This window comes from Lagenorhynchus albirostris, chromosome 18 (genome assembly GCF_949774975.1).
Source record: "Lagenorhynchus albirostris chromosome 18, mLagAlb1.1, whole genome shotgun sequence".
Lineage (NCBI taxonomy): Eukaryota > Metazoa > Chordata > Mammalia > Artiodactyla > Delphinidae > Lagenorhynchus > Lagenorhynchus albirostris.
Genome location: NC_083112.1, coordinates 47,733,360 through 47,752,130, shown reverse-complemented (window position 1 = coordinate 47,752,130; position 18,771 = coordinate 47,733,360). Strand labels below are relative to the sequence as shown.

The window sequence follows — 18,771 nt, the reverse complement described above, 5'->3', positions numbered from 1 at the left end:
ACTATGTCCTCAATGCTGTATAGTTACCATGTGCTCTGTAAAAACCACACACCTTCTTGGATGGTCTGGAATATGGTGTGATGCTCGGCCCTTCTCTTTAGGCTAAACAAGGTCAGAAACAGGAATGCAGAGATTAATATGCTTCATGTATATACAGTATAACTTTCAGGCATATGTACTGATCGAACCTGCACTAGTTGCAAGAGTTTAATAATTAAGGATTGGGTTCCTTAGCTGTGAACATTGTTATTTATGGTATTTATTATGGGTGTGCTATGCTGATCCTGGAAAAATCAGGGAAAGAGAAATATTTGCCGGGCAAACTTCATTTCTTAAAAAAACGCTTGAAAATGTGTTTAATTATTTCACTTTTATAGGAAACTGAAGTGTAACCCTGTCTTTAACGATCTAGAATTATTCCAGTACAACAACAACAAAAATTATAATGCAAACAGTGATATTTAAATGTACTAAATAGCATGTGAACCCAGTCAGCTTTTTATGATTTATCCATTTTTAACTTCAAAGACTCTGGTTAGCTTGCATTTTTTTTTTTAAATGAATGGGTTGATCACAGCCAGCGAGGAAAACGGCTGAAGTCTATCAGCTGTAAATTGGTACAAAGCACTAAAAGGGACATTAGCCTCTAATCAGATTCTAACAGTTCATTAAACCTGCCTTTCCAGAATCGCTCTTTGTCTTTTCCCCTCCTTTGCAAGGCATCTTCTTCCCTTTCCATCTGGGCAAGACCTCCTCCAGGGTAGGAAGCAGTATCAACTCATCCTTCATTGTCTACCAACCAAACAGCCTACGGGAGGCTTTGTTAGGGTGGATTCCATGCTGCTGTGAAAGGCCCGGCAGTTGAGGGCTGCTGGCAGCAGGAAGGCTTTCCTGAGGTTGGGAGGTAGCAAACCAAGCTGGCTGCTTCCAAGCATGGAAGCAAGTGACACATTGGGATTTGAGGTCCATGCCTGATATGCAAACAACCCACCAGCCTCCGCGAAAGGACTTTAAGCTTGGAACAAATGCACTGAGCTCACCAGTAATGCCATAGTTCCTTCTGTTCTAAGCTATTAGGATGCAAAAATCCCCCCCCCAAAATATGGACAAGTCAAAAGCAAACATGTAAAAACAATGATGTATCCTGCCAGTTTTAATAATATTGTACATTTCTAAGAGAGGAACATGACAGTAATTTTTCTTCTTTTTATTACCTAACAGACTAGGTAGCATGGGATTTCTAAATGCTCATTAGTTAGCTCTAGCGTAAATTTGCTTTTTCTTCTTGCCGTTGATTTCTCTGAGCAAATATTTGTGATAAGAAGCCCCATACATTTTATTTCTCAGAGTATTTTTCTTAAACAAAAAGGAGAGTCAAGAAATGGGAGAAATAATTAGAGCTTCACTATACTGCACTCTGTTGGTATTATTTGGTAATAAAAACGTTTAATTTATGATGTGTTGAAGTGAGAGTTGTTTTTATTTAACTGTCTGTTGGGGAGAAAAGCAACTCCATGAATGGCGAAAACCTGAAGGTTTAGAAGTGATATTTAACCTTTGTCACCATGTAGGCAAAACATTTAGAAATGTCTCTTTCTTTTAATAAGACCACCTTAGTGTCATGTGGTTACATTCTATAACAGCAAAGACACTAGTCTAAAAACTCAGTCAGACTTAGTCATTTTAATTTCTTGGTTTAGTCAGTGTTTGAGGGTAAAGTTGGCATTCTCAACATATTTTAAAGCAGGAGCCTGATTTTGGCCTGAAGCAAGCACTGATGTGTGGCTTTCTGACTCCCCTTCCTAGGTTGTTGACTTCAGAAAATCCCCGAAGCTGTGGAAATTAGTCAAAAAATAACCCTGATTTAGTCTTTTTATAGATGTTTGAAATTCTATTGCACCACAATAGAAGTAAGGTTTTCCCTTCAAGAGGTGTTAAACGGAGGCAAACATACACTGGAACAGAAACCAAATTGTCGTTTATTCTTTGATTATGACTTCAGCTTAAGAATTCGCTCTTAATCCAAGACTTATGTTAGTTGTTTTTAAAGCAGATGTTTGCCGTTGAAAGGTAGAAATTATCATTTGATCAGATATACCATGATACCGGAATTCACTCTCCAGCATTATAGTATCTTGTATTTAAAGTTATTTCCACTTTGACAGTAGTATGAGAGTATATAAATTATTTTGATCTGTCTTTTCCTTTATGGATTTCTGTATACAGTACAACCTCCAGAGCTAAGGAAGAAAGAAACTTGCCTGGTATTTCCTTCCACGATTGCAAGTGTGATGAGTTATTCCGGCCCCGTATAAATTAACGTAAGGTTGCCTTACTTCAGTTTATTACCGTCTGACCTCCAACCCAGGGGTCATAGAATCAGACTGATTAATTCAAGTTCTTGGTCATTATTTCAAATGAAAGTTCAGCATGGGGGGATAATTGGCTATGCTGATGTTCTCCTTTAATTATACTATATTGTTAAAAAATTAGGTTAGCAGTACTAAATGTACTACAATGAAGGCAGACTCTACTAGCTGTCCTCTTCTGAACGCTTTATAGCTGAATTTCCCTCTCTCTCTTTTTTATTCTCAGAATATCAACACCCTTGAGAACAGAATGTTAATGCTTGATGGGATGCCGGCAGTCAGAGTCAAAACAGAGCTTTTGGAATCTGAACAAGGGGTAAGCAGAAGTTTCCGACGATGCCCCACCCCCTTCTCTTTAAGAGAGTGGCAGTGTTTACCTCCAGAGTGTTCTAAGGTTTGCAGAACACTTCTGATTTTTCACTTGCTTCAGCTTTTCTCTCTTGAGTAAAAATCATCTGAGACCATGGTTGATTCTCACCCATTTGCAACCTCAAATATTACTAACTTAGAAAAGATAAGTTCTTGAATTTACGAAGGCATAGTGACCATACGGCTTTATTTAAATTGGTGAATGTTTTGGAAAACGAATTCAAATCCAACTCGCAGAGGAAGTATTAAAAAAAATAAGATGGGACTCTAACCTCAATGTCAAGGTAGTTTGGTTCTTGCTAAGTTAGGAAATTACAGAGTACAGTTATGGGAATGTTACTGTTTTTGGATGGATTTCTCTTTTGACATTTGTTTTCACCCTTTTTTATAGTTGATAGTCAGTGAGTTTGAAAAGCACATAAAAGCAAAAGAAAGCTTATTGAGCAATAACGTAGCCAAATTGACAGTTTATGGCTACTGAAAGTGTAAGGACTTAAGAACACAGCTAGATTTTTTTAAAACGATCTGGGTGATTTTATAATTGTTAACATCTATAGCTTCACTAGTAAAAATCATAATCACCGCGATGTGATTCCTTGCAGCATTGGCTGACCACCTTTTGTATTTAAGGGAGAAAGCACTGCCTACCTGTCTTACTAAAACAGCATCACAGAGGCAAGTACACGTGACCGCAAAAAGGACATCAATTAAATACATATTTAATCTTAATCTTATTTGTGTATCCCTTATTCAGAAAAACCAAAACAAAACATTAGCAGTGTTTTGTAATTGAGCAATCAAATTTAAGTGTTAATAAACTCTCACTCTTACAACAGTCAGTATGCATGAGTTCCTCTGGGACCCCATTCAAGAGGTTAGGATTCTGATGTACCAAAATTATTTTGTAATGAGGACACTCGAGGGCAGGGATCTCGATGGTTGCATTTAGAGGGTTCTCCAGTAACGTCCCCATTCCTGAGTGCTATGTGGCAGGGTGTATGGCATCTCATGATATATTTCTCTTCCGTGTAAGTCAGTGTCTGAAACAGACCCCCATCCCGTAGAGCATATCATTTCATCTTTATGTTCAGCGTAGACTGTGGTAGCTCTGAAATGCACATTGTGGAGTATGTCAACCGAGAACATAACCCCACAGTCTGCGTGACATAATGACTGAGTCACAGAGATTCAACCCCAAACTTAGGCAGTAGAGCATCATGAAAGAAAAGACTATGTGTTGGTTATTAATAATTGCTTGTTCATTGTAGACAAACCTTCAGAAAAAATCATGTGTTCACCTGGCTTTTCTAGCCTGACACTCATCAAGTTAAACTCTATATCCTCCAAACTAAGTAGTTCTTTACCTTTGTTTTTTTAACCAAACCACAGAAGGATGTGTTTTATTTCTTAGGAGTTCTGTTTTCTTAATCTAAATGCATTAGCATCAGTTTAATAAAATAAATTCCTACATACCCCGTGTTTAAGTTTAACAAAACATACAGACTGTAACATCTTATTTGGAGAAGGCAGCCTGATGGAAAAGTGAAAACGGTATGTTTCACAATGTCGCTTTTATTTCACAGTATGTTCTTCAACTTAAATAACAGTAAATCTGTTCAAGTCATACATGTTGGAGGGAGGCAAAAAAGTACAGAAAACCAGTCAGAATATGTTACCTGGGCTATTAGGCAAAGCCAGGAATAGTGCATTGTTGTCACCAGTCCTGGGAATCTGTAAGAACATCTAGGTACTTCTCTCTCCTTTACTATCATTTTTCAGTTTTAAGGTAAGGTTTGCATGAAAGGTTTAAGTATACAAAAAACAAAAGCCAATATTCCCAGGGGTTTTACGGTGTGAATAAGAAACTCATGTCACATTATTTATAGAAAGTATTTTTCTGTCCTCAAATAGGGACAGGAAAAATTGTAGGTTCTAGGTTTTATTTAATGCCTGTTCATTAAAATCCGTTTTCTTCTTTATGAATGGAGCCGATGTTGGTACTTTAACCCTAATTTAGAATGTGTGTGTTGGAGGGGAATAGAAACTTCATTTATTCTTTTCCTTAGTCTCGTATATACTTTTCTTAAGTATATGACACGCAAACTTTTGTTCTCTTTCACAGCAAAGCTTTAAGAGAAGCAGACCACAGTGTTGAATGAAATGTATTATGATTTAACTATTTAGAGAATACAATTAATTTGTACTTAGTCATTTGTAATACTTTAAATCAACTCTTCTTTAAACAGCTGAAATCTTGAATTTTAGTGAACTTTATTTTTCGTCCCTTTACTGGAGTTTTTTATTGGGGGTGATGGGATGGGTGATAATACTGTGTAATTTCAGAATCTCAGAACTACTTTTAGATAAGGAGTGCTAGAATTCTGAAGATTTCTTGATTTCCGTCTTACAGAACTCTCCTCATTGGGTATTAAAGACTGTTTGAAGTTTGATTCTTCATAAGAAAATGTGAACATATTGGTGACATTAAAATCATCGCATGTGTGATTATGGGCTTTTGAAAAAGATGAGATGTTAGTTACAGTGAACAAAACATTATAGAAATGTATCTGTGCATCACAACAATGAATGGGAAAGCCTGAAGCTTGTGCATTAGTGGGATTCTCTAATCACTGTGGACACCTAGTTCTGAGACTCTTCCGTCAGCGTTAAGGGGAAAAACAGTCAGTCTGCCTTTCAGGCTACAGGCAGTATTGTAAAGATCTGCTACTTTACATGGACCTCCTGTCTCAGGGCACCATGAAGGCATCTGCTCCTTCCCTCTTTCCTGTCATAAATAGTCCCTTAGGTCTTCGGCTGTCAGCTGGTCTCTGCATGTGCCCCCTCCTCTCCAAGGAATTCGGGACTGGATGAGCACATTTCAGAGCTTAAAGAAAGACTGTGGAACAGGCCGAGGTTGGCCACTCTGCTTTCTCTTCTCTGAAAAGTTCTGGCTGCCTTGCCTCTTCCTCTAAATAGTTCCGTGGTGTGTACGTGGCCCCATCTCTTTAATCAGAGTCTAAGCTCTCAGAGGGCAAGAACTATCCCTTGTGTTTTTCTCTTAGTTCCTGGCAAGTGCTCAGAAAATACGTGCTTTATTAAACTTGTCCAGGCATTGTAACTGGCATGGTGCAAAATATGAAACTAGTCAATAGCTGCTTATAAAGCTGCTCTGTCTACCTCATAGGGTTGTTGTGAACATAAAAATAAGAATTGGAAATATTGGAAATAATAGATTCCCTTTGGTGGCAGTCTTCATCTTGTAGCCATGTGAACTGGATGGATAAGAGTAGCTAATTCAGACCGTCTCTGTGTGCCTTACTTCTCTTTGGAACCCTTAGTTTTGTGGTATTGAAGTCGATCATTGTTGCAGTCTCCTGAAACGTGACTTCAGTTTTCTTAAGCCTTCTTGGTAATACAGCACATGCTGCTGCGTGGTCCGTGGCAAGGTCATGTGCTCTTGTGATATACTTCAGGGGCACAGCGTGGAGTGACTTTGTCTGTGACCTTTGGTGCTTGTGTCCTGCTGTTCTAAGAGCTTCTCAAGTGTGCTCTCAGCCTTGGGATGTTCTAAGGTGTTATTAAGCCCAGGACTAAAGCAGGAAGAGGAATGCTAGAATTTGTAAACCCAGAGGTAAGGTGGTGTGCAGAGAACAGGCACCACCTCAAAGACATAAAACGTGATTTTATTCCTGGCCCTGCAGCTCCCTAGCTGGAACGGCATTGGGAAGGAACTGCCCATCTCCAGGCCTCTGTGTCTTCATCTGTGCAATGGGGATGTTAGAGACGAGACCTTCCAAATTCAGTCTGACGGTCTTTGATTCTGGTCACAGGCATGGAGTGAGCGAAAGCATTTCCAGTGATGAGTCTAAGAGTGATACTGCAATGAAACTGCCTGTGTGTGGAAGTAGAAATGCACAGACTTTAAAGTGAGACAGACCTGAGTTAAGATGCTTCCTCAGCCGTCTCTGTCCACCTGTTCCTCCTCGCCTGGGAAGTGGAGCAAACCATCCAGCCTCACAAGGGCCTGACTGCATGTGGTGGGTGCTCAAGAAATGTTCTCCTTTTGACGAACAATAGGATTATAAAGGGCCCCATTGCTTCACTTTCCATTGCTGCAGTTCTCATAGGTACTTAGTAGAGGTTTCAACATCTGCATTAATTTATAATCCTAAGAGAGGACTTCAGGTAAATCTTAAGCTTTGTTTTTTTATTTTAATTTTTATTTAAGCACATCTGGAGAAATGTTGCAAATTCTGCTTAGATTTTATCATGTAAAAAAATAGAATGATGGGGCTTCCCTGGTGGCGCAGTGGTTGAGAGTCCGCCTGCCAATGCAGGGGACACGGGTTTGTGCCCCGGTCCGGGAAGATCCCACATGCCGCGGAGCGGCTGGGCCCGTGAGCCATGGCCGCTGAGCCTGCGTGTCCGGAGCCTGTGCTCTGCAACAGGAGAGGCCACAACAGTGAGAGGCCCGCGTACTGCAAAAAAATAAAAAAAAAATTGAAAAAAATAGAATGATGAAGCCAGAAATCAGTTATTATTTTAACACAGAAGTGATACCGCTTGGTGTGATAATGCTATTTGGCCATAATTTTTAAAAAAGGAGTCTGAGTTCACATACTTTAAAGACTTGTTGGTATATTTCCAGATGAAATAATTCGATGGCTGGGATTTGCTGCAAAATAAAAGGGGAGGGTGGAATGGATGGGGATAGAGATGCAGTAAGATTGGTCATGGTTCCATCATTACTGAAGCTGGATGATGGGTGCAAGAGGGCTTGTTTAACTCTTCTGCCTAATCTTATATATGTTTGAAATTCTTTAAAGTAAAATGTTTAAAAAAGCTCTCTCAATAAAAATATGAAAAATACGTAGGCATCAGAGGGAGACGGGAAAGAATCATTCCTCACTCAGTCACCCTCGCTCTTCGTGTTCTAAGGCCTGAGGGGTCTGCCACAGGGATGGAGCGGACCTGAGTCCTTCCTCCAGCCACAAGGGTGTTGGAGCCCTTGGTTTTTCCTCCTCTCTCTCCTCTTGTAGAGGTAGGTGAAGCCCTGATCCACGGGCTTGTAGGCACAGGGAGGTGGCAATAGCGCGGCTGAGGGAGAGAAGGAGATGGGATGTTCTGCCCATTTTAAGTGTTCCGAGCAGTTGGTAATTGGGTGATAAAAGACCCCTCTGTGTTACACTGTGGGAGACGGCCTAAGGTCGCTTTACCACAGCCCGGGAGCTGGGGAGGGGACAGGTATGGCAGCGGATAGGTATGGTTCCATGGCTTCCTAGCAGAAAATATCAGCCCTGGTCGGACCAGAGATCTCTGAGCACTCTAACTTTAGAGGTAGGACAAAAGAGAATAATGGTTCTTTCCCCTGGAGGCTTGCAGTGCTTTTGCAAACCGTTCAGTAGGACATTCATAGCAAGGTGTTGAAGACATTTCTGTATCAAGGAGAAGTAGCGCTGTTAAGGCGACTATATTGTCACGTCCTTAAGAGCAGAGCTAATGCTTTTTGTTTCTCGTTATTCCTCAGCCTCCCAGCGCAGGGAGCTGATGCTTAGGCAGAGCTCAACAAAGAGCGATCAATTCAGAGGCTCTTTATTGTAAGTGGGAGCCAGTGTCAATGGCAGAATTGAGATTTCGAGACAGGTGCCATTTTGGAAAAGCCGCCAATCCTTAGGTTTGATAAACAAAGAGAAACAGGTGCAAGTGTTGTAGCTGAACCTACATGTGTGCTATGCAGTGCTGATTGGAGACAGGCAGTTACATTAAAATTCAGTGGCTTTAGAGAAAAACACTCCACAACACGTCTAACTTCTTTTTCCTCAGTAAACCACTATGTTTAACTTAACATAGAAGATTTAATATACATTAGTGTGTCAAGGCTTAGTAAGATAGTGTTACTTTAATGACTATCAGACGAGCACGAGAAGGCATTATAAAAATGCCACTTGCATTTCCCTTCCACAGTGCCTCATTATTACCCCCTCTACCTTGGGAACAGGGGCCAGCATAGCTAGTAAATCGGTAGAATTATCTTAGACATACGATGTTGCTTATCACTTAATATTCTCTGATGACCCACTACTTGAGATCTTTTGATCCGTAGTCCAGTCTTTGCATGTCACTACCTGGCTTCAAAGAAAAGCATACACAGAAGCTACGTTATTGCTAATACAAGAAGACCATTATTTTTTTTAAAAGCAGGAATAAATATCTGCACTTGCAAAACTCATATTTTAGGGAAGAGCTGTCCTCCTCTGTAGAAGCAGAGTTGGACTGATTTTAATAATGTCAGAATGGCCAGTAAATGTATTAATAGAAAGAATTGAAAATCAATGAGCTGTGATAGTAATTACAGATAGTACCCAAGGGAAATATAGCAGGCAGCCAGACCCTTTCCCTCGGGGCCTGCCCTGGGCAAAGCTATGAAGCTGATAATTCTGCCCCCTTTCTTTCCCATTAGCAATGTACTTTCTCCTTCAACTTTATTCCCTTCCGCCTGCCATCCAGACACCCTTGACCCTCTGTGCAGTGTTAGTTCTTGGTATCCACAGATGACCGGTTCTAACTGCAGTCGTATTAATTGAGGAGAATGTGAAATGCTATTCTTTCCAAGCATTATTTGCATTTGCACAGGGTCAGTGCTTTGTAAAAAGGAACATTTTTTTAAAGAAATTTCATGCTCTGAGTAATCTTGATTTGGGGGAAATTAACCTTTCCAAAATATTTCAGCTTATGAATGATCGTGTCCTCCTTCATGTACTAGTCTTTGTAGTAGAATCAGGAAAAAAAAATCTGGAGCATGAGGTGTATATTGCTCTATGTCTAGGTGTGTTTTCTTATACTAATATTTATATACTGATTCATAGTCTATAAAGTGCCTCACAAAAATATCTTATGTAGCCCTTGGAGGACTTTCTGCTCCTGACTGTTAGGGATTAACTGCTGTGGGTATCAACCTCCCACCATAAACACTAGAAAGCCAGACAAAATACATGAAATGTTTTTCACGTATTGGACAATAGGCAGTTAAGGACTGTGATCCTTGGGACGTGGGACGAGAAAGGGGGTGATGCTACTCTTGCCTCAACCTCCTGCCTGGAGGCAAAGAGGGAGGGCGGACCCAGAGAGGGTCTAGCAGTCACACCGAGCTAGGCAGGCAGGGCTTGGAATTTGGAGAGGTCAAGGCAATTAATTTTTAAAGAGAACAATAACAGAGAGGATGGGGTTGTACAAAGAGAGGGCTCTGGGGATCTTCAAACTGGTCCCTTTAAGGGTTTTGCTAAGTAATGATCTGCCTGTGTGAGGAGGAAGGCAAGGAACGAACAAGGATGGCAACGGGTGGAACGATTCTTGGATGTCACATAAAATTCACAAAAACCATATGGGCAAGACCTCTTCATACATGGGCATTTGGTAGAGGTCTCAGAAGGGCCAGAGCTTAGTAATAGAGCTGAATTAGTTCCATAATAGTCTGGTCTGGACCTTTCCATGACAGAAAGGATCAGACTGATCTGCAGGTTACTTAGTTGTGCCAGGACAAAATCCAACAGTCTCAAAGGAGGACAGATCCAGCCTTCAATAATGTAAAAGTAACAATGTCGTGGCATTTAATCAAAATTGATCATATAGAAAAAAAATTTAAAAACAGAGTCTCAGTGACCTGTGGAACAATCCCAAGTTGTCTAATACATGTACAATTAGACTCGCAGGAGGAGGGGAGGCCAGAAAAAATATTTGAACAAAGAAATGGCTGGACATGCTCCAAACGTGATGAAAACTATAAACCCACAAATCCAAGTTCAGCCCCAAGGAAAAGAAATCACGCCAAAGCATATAATAATCAAATTGCTGAAAACAGTTAATGAAGAGTAGTCTTAACAGCAGCCAGGGGAGAAGGAGGAAATATACCTGCCATACAGTGGAACAAAAATCAGACTTCTTATCAGACACCATTCAGGGCTGAAGAAAGAACTTCCTTAGGTAGCGGTAAAAGGACACTAGATAGGAATTTGGATCAACACAAGGAAATGAAGAGCACTCAAAACGGCAAATACGTAGGCAAATATAAGAGATTAAAAAAATTTTAGAAGAAAATTGCTCAAAGCAAACATAATAACAATACATTATAACATATATTGAAGGAAAATGAGTAACAACAGTAGCACAGAAATGGGAGGATGGAAGGAAGGATACTGTTGTGTGTGTGAAGAGTTGTGGTATCATTTGAAGGTAGTCTGTATTAAGTTAAAGGTGTAACGCTGTAAATCCTAGAGCAGCCCCCCTACACACACACACACACACACACACACAAAAGAAAACAACCAGATAGTATCTAATAAATCAATGGTAGAGATGAATTGGAAACATTTGAAAAGGTACTCAACTGTATTTAAAAGAGAGCAAGAAAAGAGGAAAAATGAACAAAGAACAGACAGGAGAAATAGAAAACAAATAGCAGGGTAGTGCATTTAAACACAACACCTTGATTATTGTATGAAATGCACATGGTTTAAGCACTTCATCTAAAAGACAGATTGTCAGATTGGAAATAAAAGTAAGATGCAACTACATTCTATCTACAGGAAACTCCCTTTAAAGATACAGACAGGTTAAAAGGAAAAAGAATCAAGAGTAGTCAAAATTACGAAACAGAAAATGGAATGGTGGTTGTCAGGTGGAGGTTGGACATGGGGAGTAGTTTGATGAGGAGAGAGTTTCCATTTTGTGAGATGAAAAAACTGTAGAGCTCTGTTACAACAACAACGTGAATGCAGTTGACACTACTGAACTGCACAGATAAAAATGGTTAAGAGGGTAAATTTTATAGTATGTATTCATTACCACAATGAAAAATAAAAAAAAAAACACATTTAAAACTCCAGGGAGCTGATGTTTACAATTGTCCAAGGGACAGTTTAGTATGGATTACTAAACTGAATGGCTGAAGGAGAATTTCAGCAGAAATTGCTTCAGGCAGTTCAAATGGTAAGTGACTTCTTAAAAAATCTGTTTGTTATAGCAGCAACTATGTGTGAGTAATGGCCCTATTTTTACTTAAAACGGCCGCTTCTTAAATGAATGTTGGCTTTGACAACACCCTTCTTCTGACTCTGGAGGAAGAAGTTTTATGTGAAAAGTGAGGTTACAGTTGAGGAACCAGGCAGGGGTTGTTATGAGTGCCAAGCCTCTGAGCAGCTGAACATTTAAGTATAGCTTGTATTCAGCCCTCCATATCTGGTGTTCCTCCATATCTGTGTTCCGCATCCCCAGATTCAAGCAAGGTGGATCATGTAGTATTTACTGTTGAAAACAGTTGACGCGGAAGAGGACTCATGCTGTTCCAGAGTCAGCTGTGTCTGTGTTTAGTCATCCCAGTCCTGTAGATTGCGGGTCCTGTCGATCATCCAGATCAGAAACGTAATTCTTATGTCTGGTAACATTTTTATCATTGAAAAATTCAAATATATAAAAAACCCATCGAGAAAAAAATAAAAGGCATGATCACACTACCTTGAAATAAAAGCTGTTAATAGTTTAGAATTTTTTCTTCCAGGAAATTAATAATTCTGTAATAGACATTCTTTTAAACAAACAAAAAGTAAAAGGATAGGAAAAGATGCATCATGTATACACCAAATAATTACAAAAAAACAAAACTGCAGTGCCTGTATTATTATTAGAGAAAATAGACTTAGGGACAAGGGGAACCAGAGATAAAACATCTCATAATATAAGAGAGTCAATTCAACAATCCAAGTTGCTTTTTTACCTTAGTAAACCCTTGAGTCAATATAATATTAGCCCTATTAGTCATTAAAATTGCAGAGATATTGTACGTCCAAGGTCATATCACCAGTAAGTAACAGGCATGTAACTGGAGTTCATGTATTCTGAATCAGAATCTTTTCATATTGCAAGCTGTCCTTGACAGTATTATAACTAGTCATCACATTGGAAATGATCTGATTTCAAATAATTTCCACTACAATATTAATGTTTAAGAAAAATTTTAGATCTTATGAAAAGTTTTAATTCAGTACTCCAATAAATGCAGATTTACCAACAGAGGTTCAATGCCCAGTGAACACAGTAGCACGAAATAAATATGAACTCTTGGAATCTCTCTTTTACCTTAATTACATAGGATTAAAAAATATTTTACTACTTAGTGTATGTTTGTTTTAATATAAAATAACGTTTTCAAAAATTTAATAGTAAGTAAAAATGTGCAAAAATACTCCCTGCTCATCACATTGGCAAAATTTTATTTCACTGTGTGTCTGTCAATTTTAGAAATCAACAAATTGAGCAGAGCTGACAGCACACATTAGATGCACCTTCTAGAAAACTCTGTCTCTCTGTCTTAGTATTTTGAGAACCCAGAATTTCATAAATATGTAACATCAGAATGTCAACAGTTGTCTTTTTTTTTCATTGCTTTACAAATTATGTCAGAGTCATCACTGAGGAAAATATATACTTTGCCACCAAGGCACATTCGACCTGGTGATAATTTTGATCAATTTAACGTCTTGCTGAATGGTCGTGTCTGTGGCCTGTGGAAAAATGAATTTGTCTCTAATCTGCTGGTCAGTCCTTTTTCTTCTCTTAAGGGCATATCGTCCGGAGATTTTCTTAATGAAGAAATATGTACTTCTCGTCAGTCATAAATGAGCTGTGAAGTTCAGATGACTCATAGTCTCCATGACCGATTCTATTTCCAATTTTAATTTCACTGTTACGCTCTTGTCATGACTAATTATATCTTTTTCAATGAAGCCATGCAGATAATGATTGAGATTATTTAGTCTTAAAGCCTATATCTGCTTTAAGAACAGATATAGTCTTAAAGCCTATATCTGCTTTAAAGAACAATAAGACAATCTTATTGTTCTTTACAATTAAGATAAAGACTGTACTGTTCTTAGGTTCGTTTTTTAAAGACCTCAGTTATATACTTTTTTTACCTTCAGATTGAAAGAAATTAATACAACTGTGGGTTTAAAACCTGCAACCTCCCTTGGCTAAGTCAGTTATAACAGGGTAGTAGAATAAGTCTCTTGGGTCACTTCAAGTGATAAATTTCATATAAAGATGAGTATTCAAACCATTTACAAATGAATCATCAATATATTACTCTATTTACTGAAAAAAATAAAGAGGCAAAGTGTTTGAGGTGAAGTATTTTCTATGAACAATGCAGCGGCTACTGGCACCTTTTAGGGACCTGACAGTCTGGACATTATTTTCCCACCCCTACGTATGACCTTCTCAGGTATAAGATCATATATTTTTCCCCCCAGTGAATATTGTACTTACTAAAAATTTATATATCTTGCTGAAAATTTCTTCAGTCTTTACCATCAACTATTTTGCAAAGGAACGTGATTTTCATACCCATCATCATTATTAATATGTAAATACCAATGATATGACAAATATGATATGACAAATGATATGTAAATACCAATGATATGACAAAACCCTTAATGTCTGTTCTTTTGTCAAGTCATAAAATAGATGTAGAGACAGTTATCTCTTTCCATTCACCTTGCGTGACTGTATACCCTCAATTTGCTCTCATTTCCCTCCCACCAAATTTTATTTGCCACAGTGACTTCTGATTTCCACGTTGACATTCCATAAATATGTAAAAGTGGAGATTTTGCCTTTGTCCTCTTCGGATTATTGTTCTTGGGGGTATATTCACATTTCTGTGCAGTGTTTTTGAATGACTGAAATGTTTCTGAGAAGGATGTGAAACATTTTCCTATATTTAAATTCAGGTGTAATAAAGGGTATAGAGTTCAGCTAGGTTAATGAAATTATATACATAATGCTTAACATAGTACACTGTGTATTAAGTAATCAATAAAAAGTAACTGCTCTTGGAATTGTTATTGTTAAGTCTGAATTTCTCCTTAATTTCATTATGTAAAGTACATTGCATATGTAAATTAAAATATATGTTCATTTATTCACATGGATTTTGGTGATGCTCCACAGTCACACTGTTTCATATGACACCATTATCAATTAAAAAATGGAACTGTCAATTTATGTTTACACAAGAGAAATAATATATATTGTGTTATTAATACCTGCCTTTATGCATAATTCACATTTAAAAATAAATCTTTAGTTCTGTATTCTTGAATTTTGCTTTGAAATACTATATCTTATTGTATGCAGCTAACTTTCCTTAAGCATAAAGAACAAGAAACAATTGTTACTGTAGAAAGCACTTGAAATTTTATTCAGAAACATTATGTGGCCATGATAGTTAAAGGAGTAGTGGTTTAAAAATAACTTTCTATTTTGTAAAACAAAACTAAACTAACTCTTTTCTAGTGAATATTTATAAAGTATTTTATTTCAAACTCCTATTTCCACAAAGACAAAGTTATATTGCCACCATTCAAAATCTCCATTGTCTTGGAAAATGTTTCATCTACAGAAGTATAGGAGAACTATAAGAGGCAAAAATAGTACATGCTATGGAATGTGACCAGTTTCCTAAATTAGTATCTTTTGCTTTTTCGTATAGGAAAAATGATGCATATTGTTATGCTGTAACATTCTGAAATCACTGGGGGAAAACAGTCACCAAGTAGTTGGTATTATTAGTTTTTGAATTACATGAGTTATTGTCTTTATGTCTTGTGAAATGTCTTGCTATTATAAGAGACCTATGGCCTTTGTTAGAAAAGAGTAAATTGTTCCCAAATGAAATGAAGTTTTACCTACATGATCTGACTCTCCTTTATGTAGCTGACATTATTCATGAAAACTTCTCAGCCTGCCCATTATCAGAATGTGTAGTGGCCCTTTGTGATTGCCTGACATCTTTTGTTTATCATCTTGACTTCCTGTTAGCTTCCATATTGTGATTCCAATTCCCCTGATAGAATCTTTACAAATAGCAAAAACACAACCAAAACACCCTGTAGTTCCTAGACTCTCTTGCAGCTACGACTTGTTGCCAGTGAGTTGCACCACCCACTAGAGGGACACGAGAAGGAGGCAGTGCAAGGCTGATGCTCTTTGGGTGAGTGCAGTGGCAAGAACTTCCGGCTTTTGGGGGAGGTTGTAACAGACTTTTTGGCATCAGATGCTGGAGGACAGTAGTTGTGGAATTTTCACTGGAGGAGACCTGAGGTGTGGTTGGGCTTTCTTCCACCCGCATTGTTCCTGGCTATGTAGTATTTAAGCCTGGTTCTCTGATGTACCAGAAGATTTTATGAACTGATATTTAAAAAAATATATTTCTCTCCACTGAAACTCCTCCGAGTGGGTTCTGTTTACAGCTGATACAATGAGGTCTACTCACTTTCCTGCTTAAATATTTTGGGACTTACCTTGGTGACTCTCCATGGTTAAATGTGTGGGCTCTAGAGCCAGACTGGCTGTACTTATGTCCTGTCTCTAACATTTTTTCTGTGACCTGAGCAAGCTACTTAAATCTCTGTCTTATTTTCTTCATCTGTAGAATGGGGATTATAAGAGTACCTACCTACTGGAGTTTTGGGGAAGATGAAGGAGTTAATGTGTATTATATCCCTTTGCTGCCAGCTGTTGCTTCAACCTAATACCCTCTCTGTTCCTGTAGTTTGTTTAGGTCATGGTTATCCTCCAAGTCCCAGGACAAAAATCTCTCTTCCATAAAGCATTCCCATTGATCTCTCTCTTCTCTGCACTTTTATCGAATCTATCTGTAGTCACTACCCACCCAATTTAGCACTTAATTGAGCTCAAATTGCATGATGCATATTAACTCTCAGCTTGATTTCAAGCACATTTATTTGTTAATTCAGTCTCAGAACAATCATTTATGGTGCTGGTTGTTAGGGATCAAGGTATATAGCCTGACTTGAAAGAGCCCCATGGTTTATTAGGAAGATGATCCTAGTATTAAATTTCCCCAAAAGACTAGTTGTGGAGGGTGCCACTTACGGGTACTTCTGAGGGCCTGGTCCTTTATATCATCTCGTCTCACATTCCTGGTTGTCCACAGTGATCATCTCCACTTCAGCAGCGAGGGCAGAGTGAAAGAGGTATAATTCATCCCTTTGTTTGGACAACAGAACTCTGTTACTTGTACTATGAAGGAAGGATGCTGGTGTAGTACTGATTTTGGGGGTGATCCGTGCTCTTTGGGACTCTCCCACTCTTAGCTGACCTACTGGCTTCTCTCCTTCTCTTCCTCACCTTCTCATTTATGTTATTCCCCACTTTTGCTGTGGTACTGGATTTTCAAGCCTGTTTGGCTGTGCCAGATGAGATGAATTTGGAATTATCGATACTCGTTCACATAAAAGCTGTGTTATAGTTAAGTGGCTAGACGTTTGAGTTCCGTGCTTCACACCCTTTCAAATTCTTTATGCCATTTCATTTATCCAGTATGATTTCATTATAATTCTGTGTAACATTTTGGGAATCATCTATGGGATTGCCTTGGGCCCATTATTTTTATGGACCTAGAGTACTGCTCTGTCATCTTCTCATCTGGAGTCTTAAAATGGTGTGAGTGTGATTCTAGAGACGCTCCTTTTTACTGAAATCATACAGTACTGTAGACGTGCCGTGAAGTTAGTCTGATTCTGCATAGCTACAATTACTTGGGTAATTCAAGCAGAGAAACCACGTGCGCTTGAAACCGAACCATTTGTTGTGTCTTTCACGAGTTAGAGTGATTTAGTCTGATTAGTTTTGCAAAATAAGTTACCCTTCTGCAACATCTTTGGTTCTCAGTTACTTATTTATTCATTCATTAAAAAAAAATGCTGGGGGAGGGCACTGAGTAGATATACCTGGGAGAACCCTGAAAATATGAAGTTAATGTGTATATATCGAGTTTTAGGAGATTACACTTTGTTATGTACTGATGTACTTTGCTGTTTAACAAGCTGGTCATGCTATCTCTGAGTACCACTTCACATCTGTGAATGTCCTTTTCATGCTTCAGAGCAGTTTCCTGTGCATTATAGCTTGATGTCTGTATCAATTCAGTGAGAAGGTCAAATAGGAAGAGCTTTGCAATCACCATTTTTCACAATGGAAAACTGAGAAATTAAGTTGGTACACTCAGGAGCAGTGTGGTTTGTTAATCCCAAAGGATGGCCAGAGATTGCAGGGTTCTTGTATGACGCTGGGTGAGATTGTGAGCCGCGTTGAATTGGTGGGAGGTTACGTCAGTCTCTGGAGTCAGAGAGCTAGGGCACGGAAAGCAGCATTTTTCAAAGTGTGGTCTGCCTGGCTGGTGCACTGGGTTTGTTAGAGAAGCCAGTGGGTGTTGCAGTCTGCAGGCAGCTTAGGAATTTTTAACACCTGAAATTGATTAGTGGATGCATGTAAACTCTGAATGGCCCAGATGATTCCTTTAAAACTCAGTGAGGGTTGTGAGGACGTTGCATAAGAAGTATAGTGAGCAGGATACGGATAGTTCTGGGCCCACTTTCTCCAGCAGCCTTTGAGTTCCTGTGGAGCCCAGTGAATTGCCGTTGTCAGGTTCCAGCACTGTGTTTTCAAGTTCTAAGCCAATTACCGTTGAATTGTGAGAAACGTACTTAACTCTGTCTTTGAAGAAGTAGTTCACGTTTCAGGCATTGACATTTTATTTTACATCTTCTCTACTAAGAGAGTGAATGACTCATTTGGAAGTTAAAAAATATTTGAACTTTTAAAAATATTGATTTTATAAGTGCCATAACTTAGAAGAGGAGGCATGAAAATTGGCATTTAAATGATGTCTCCAAAGATTCCACCTCTTTTGTACAGAATGGGACTCGCTATTGGAGTGAAGCTGCGGTGTCAGATTCTGAATTCACCCCTGAGAGCCTGGTGGCGGGGGCTGCAGAGGCTGAGGGGCTTCACATAAAGCCACCCTGCAGAGGGGCCATGGGTTAATATTCACTCTGTACTCTCCGGGCCGGTCAGGAGCCCCAGCACATGATTTTTCTAGGGTAAATTTTTCTAGTTACTCCTCTGAATAGGTGTCTTTTTCTGATATTTTTCCTCAAACAACAAAGGGCTT

At 38.8% G+C, this 18,771-nt stretch overlaps 1 protein-coding gene across 3 annotated transcripts in view; it reads left to right on the top strand.

Moving 5' to 3' along the window:
* Positions 1–18,771, top strand: part of KLF12 (KLF transcription factor 12) — a 441,113-nt gene that overhangs the window by 199,818 nt on the left and 222,524 nt on the right. For 2 of the 3 annotated variants that reach the window (XM_060128877.1, XM_060128876.1), the window contains one exon: positions 2,596–2,685. The exons of the other annotated variant lie outside the window; for it this stretch is intronic. In XM_060128877.1, the coding sequence (XP_059984860.1) occupies positions 2,596–2,685 (90 nt within the window). The remainder of the gene's footprint in view (positions 1–2,595; positions 2,686–18,771) is intronic. 3 annotated transcript variants of the gene reach the window in all.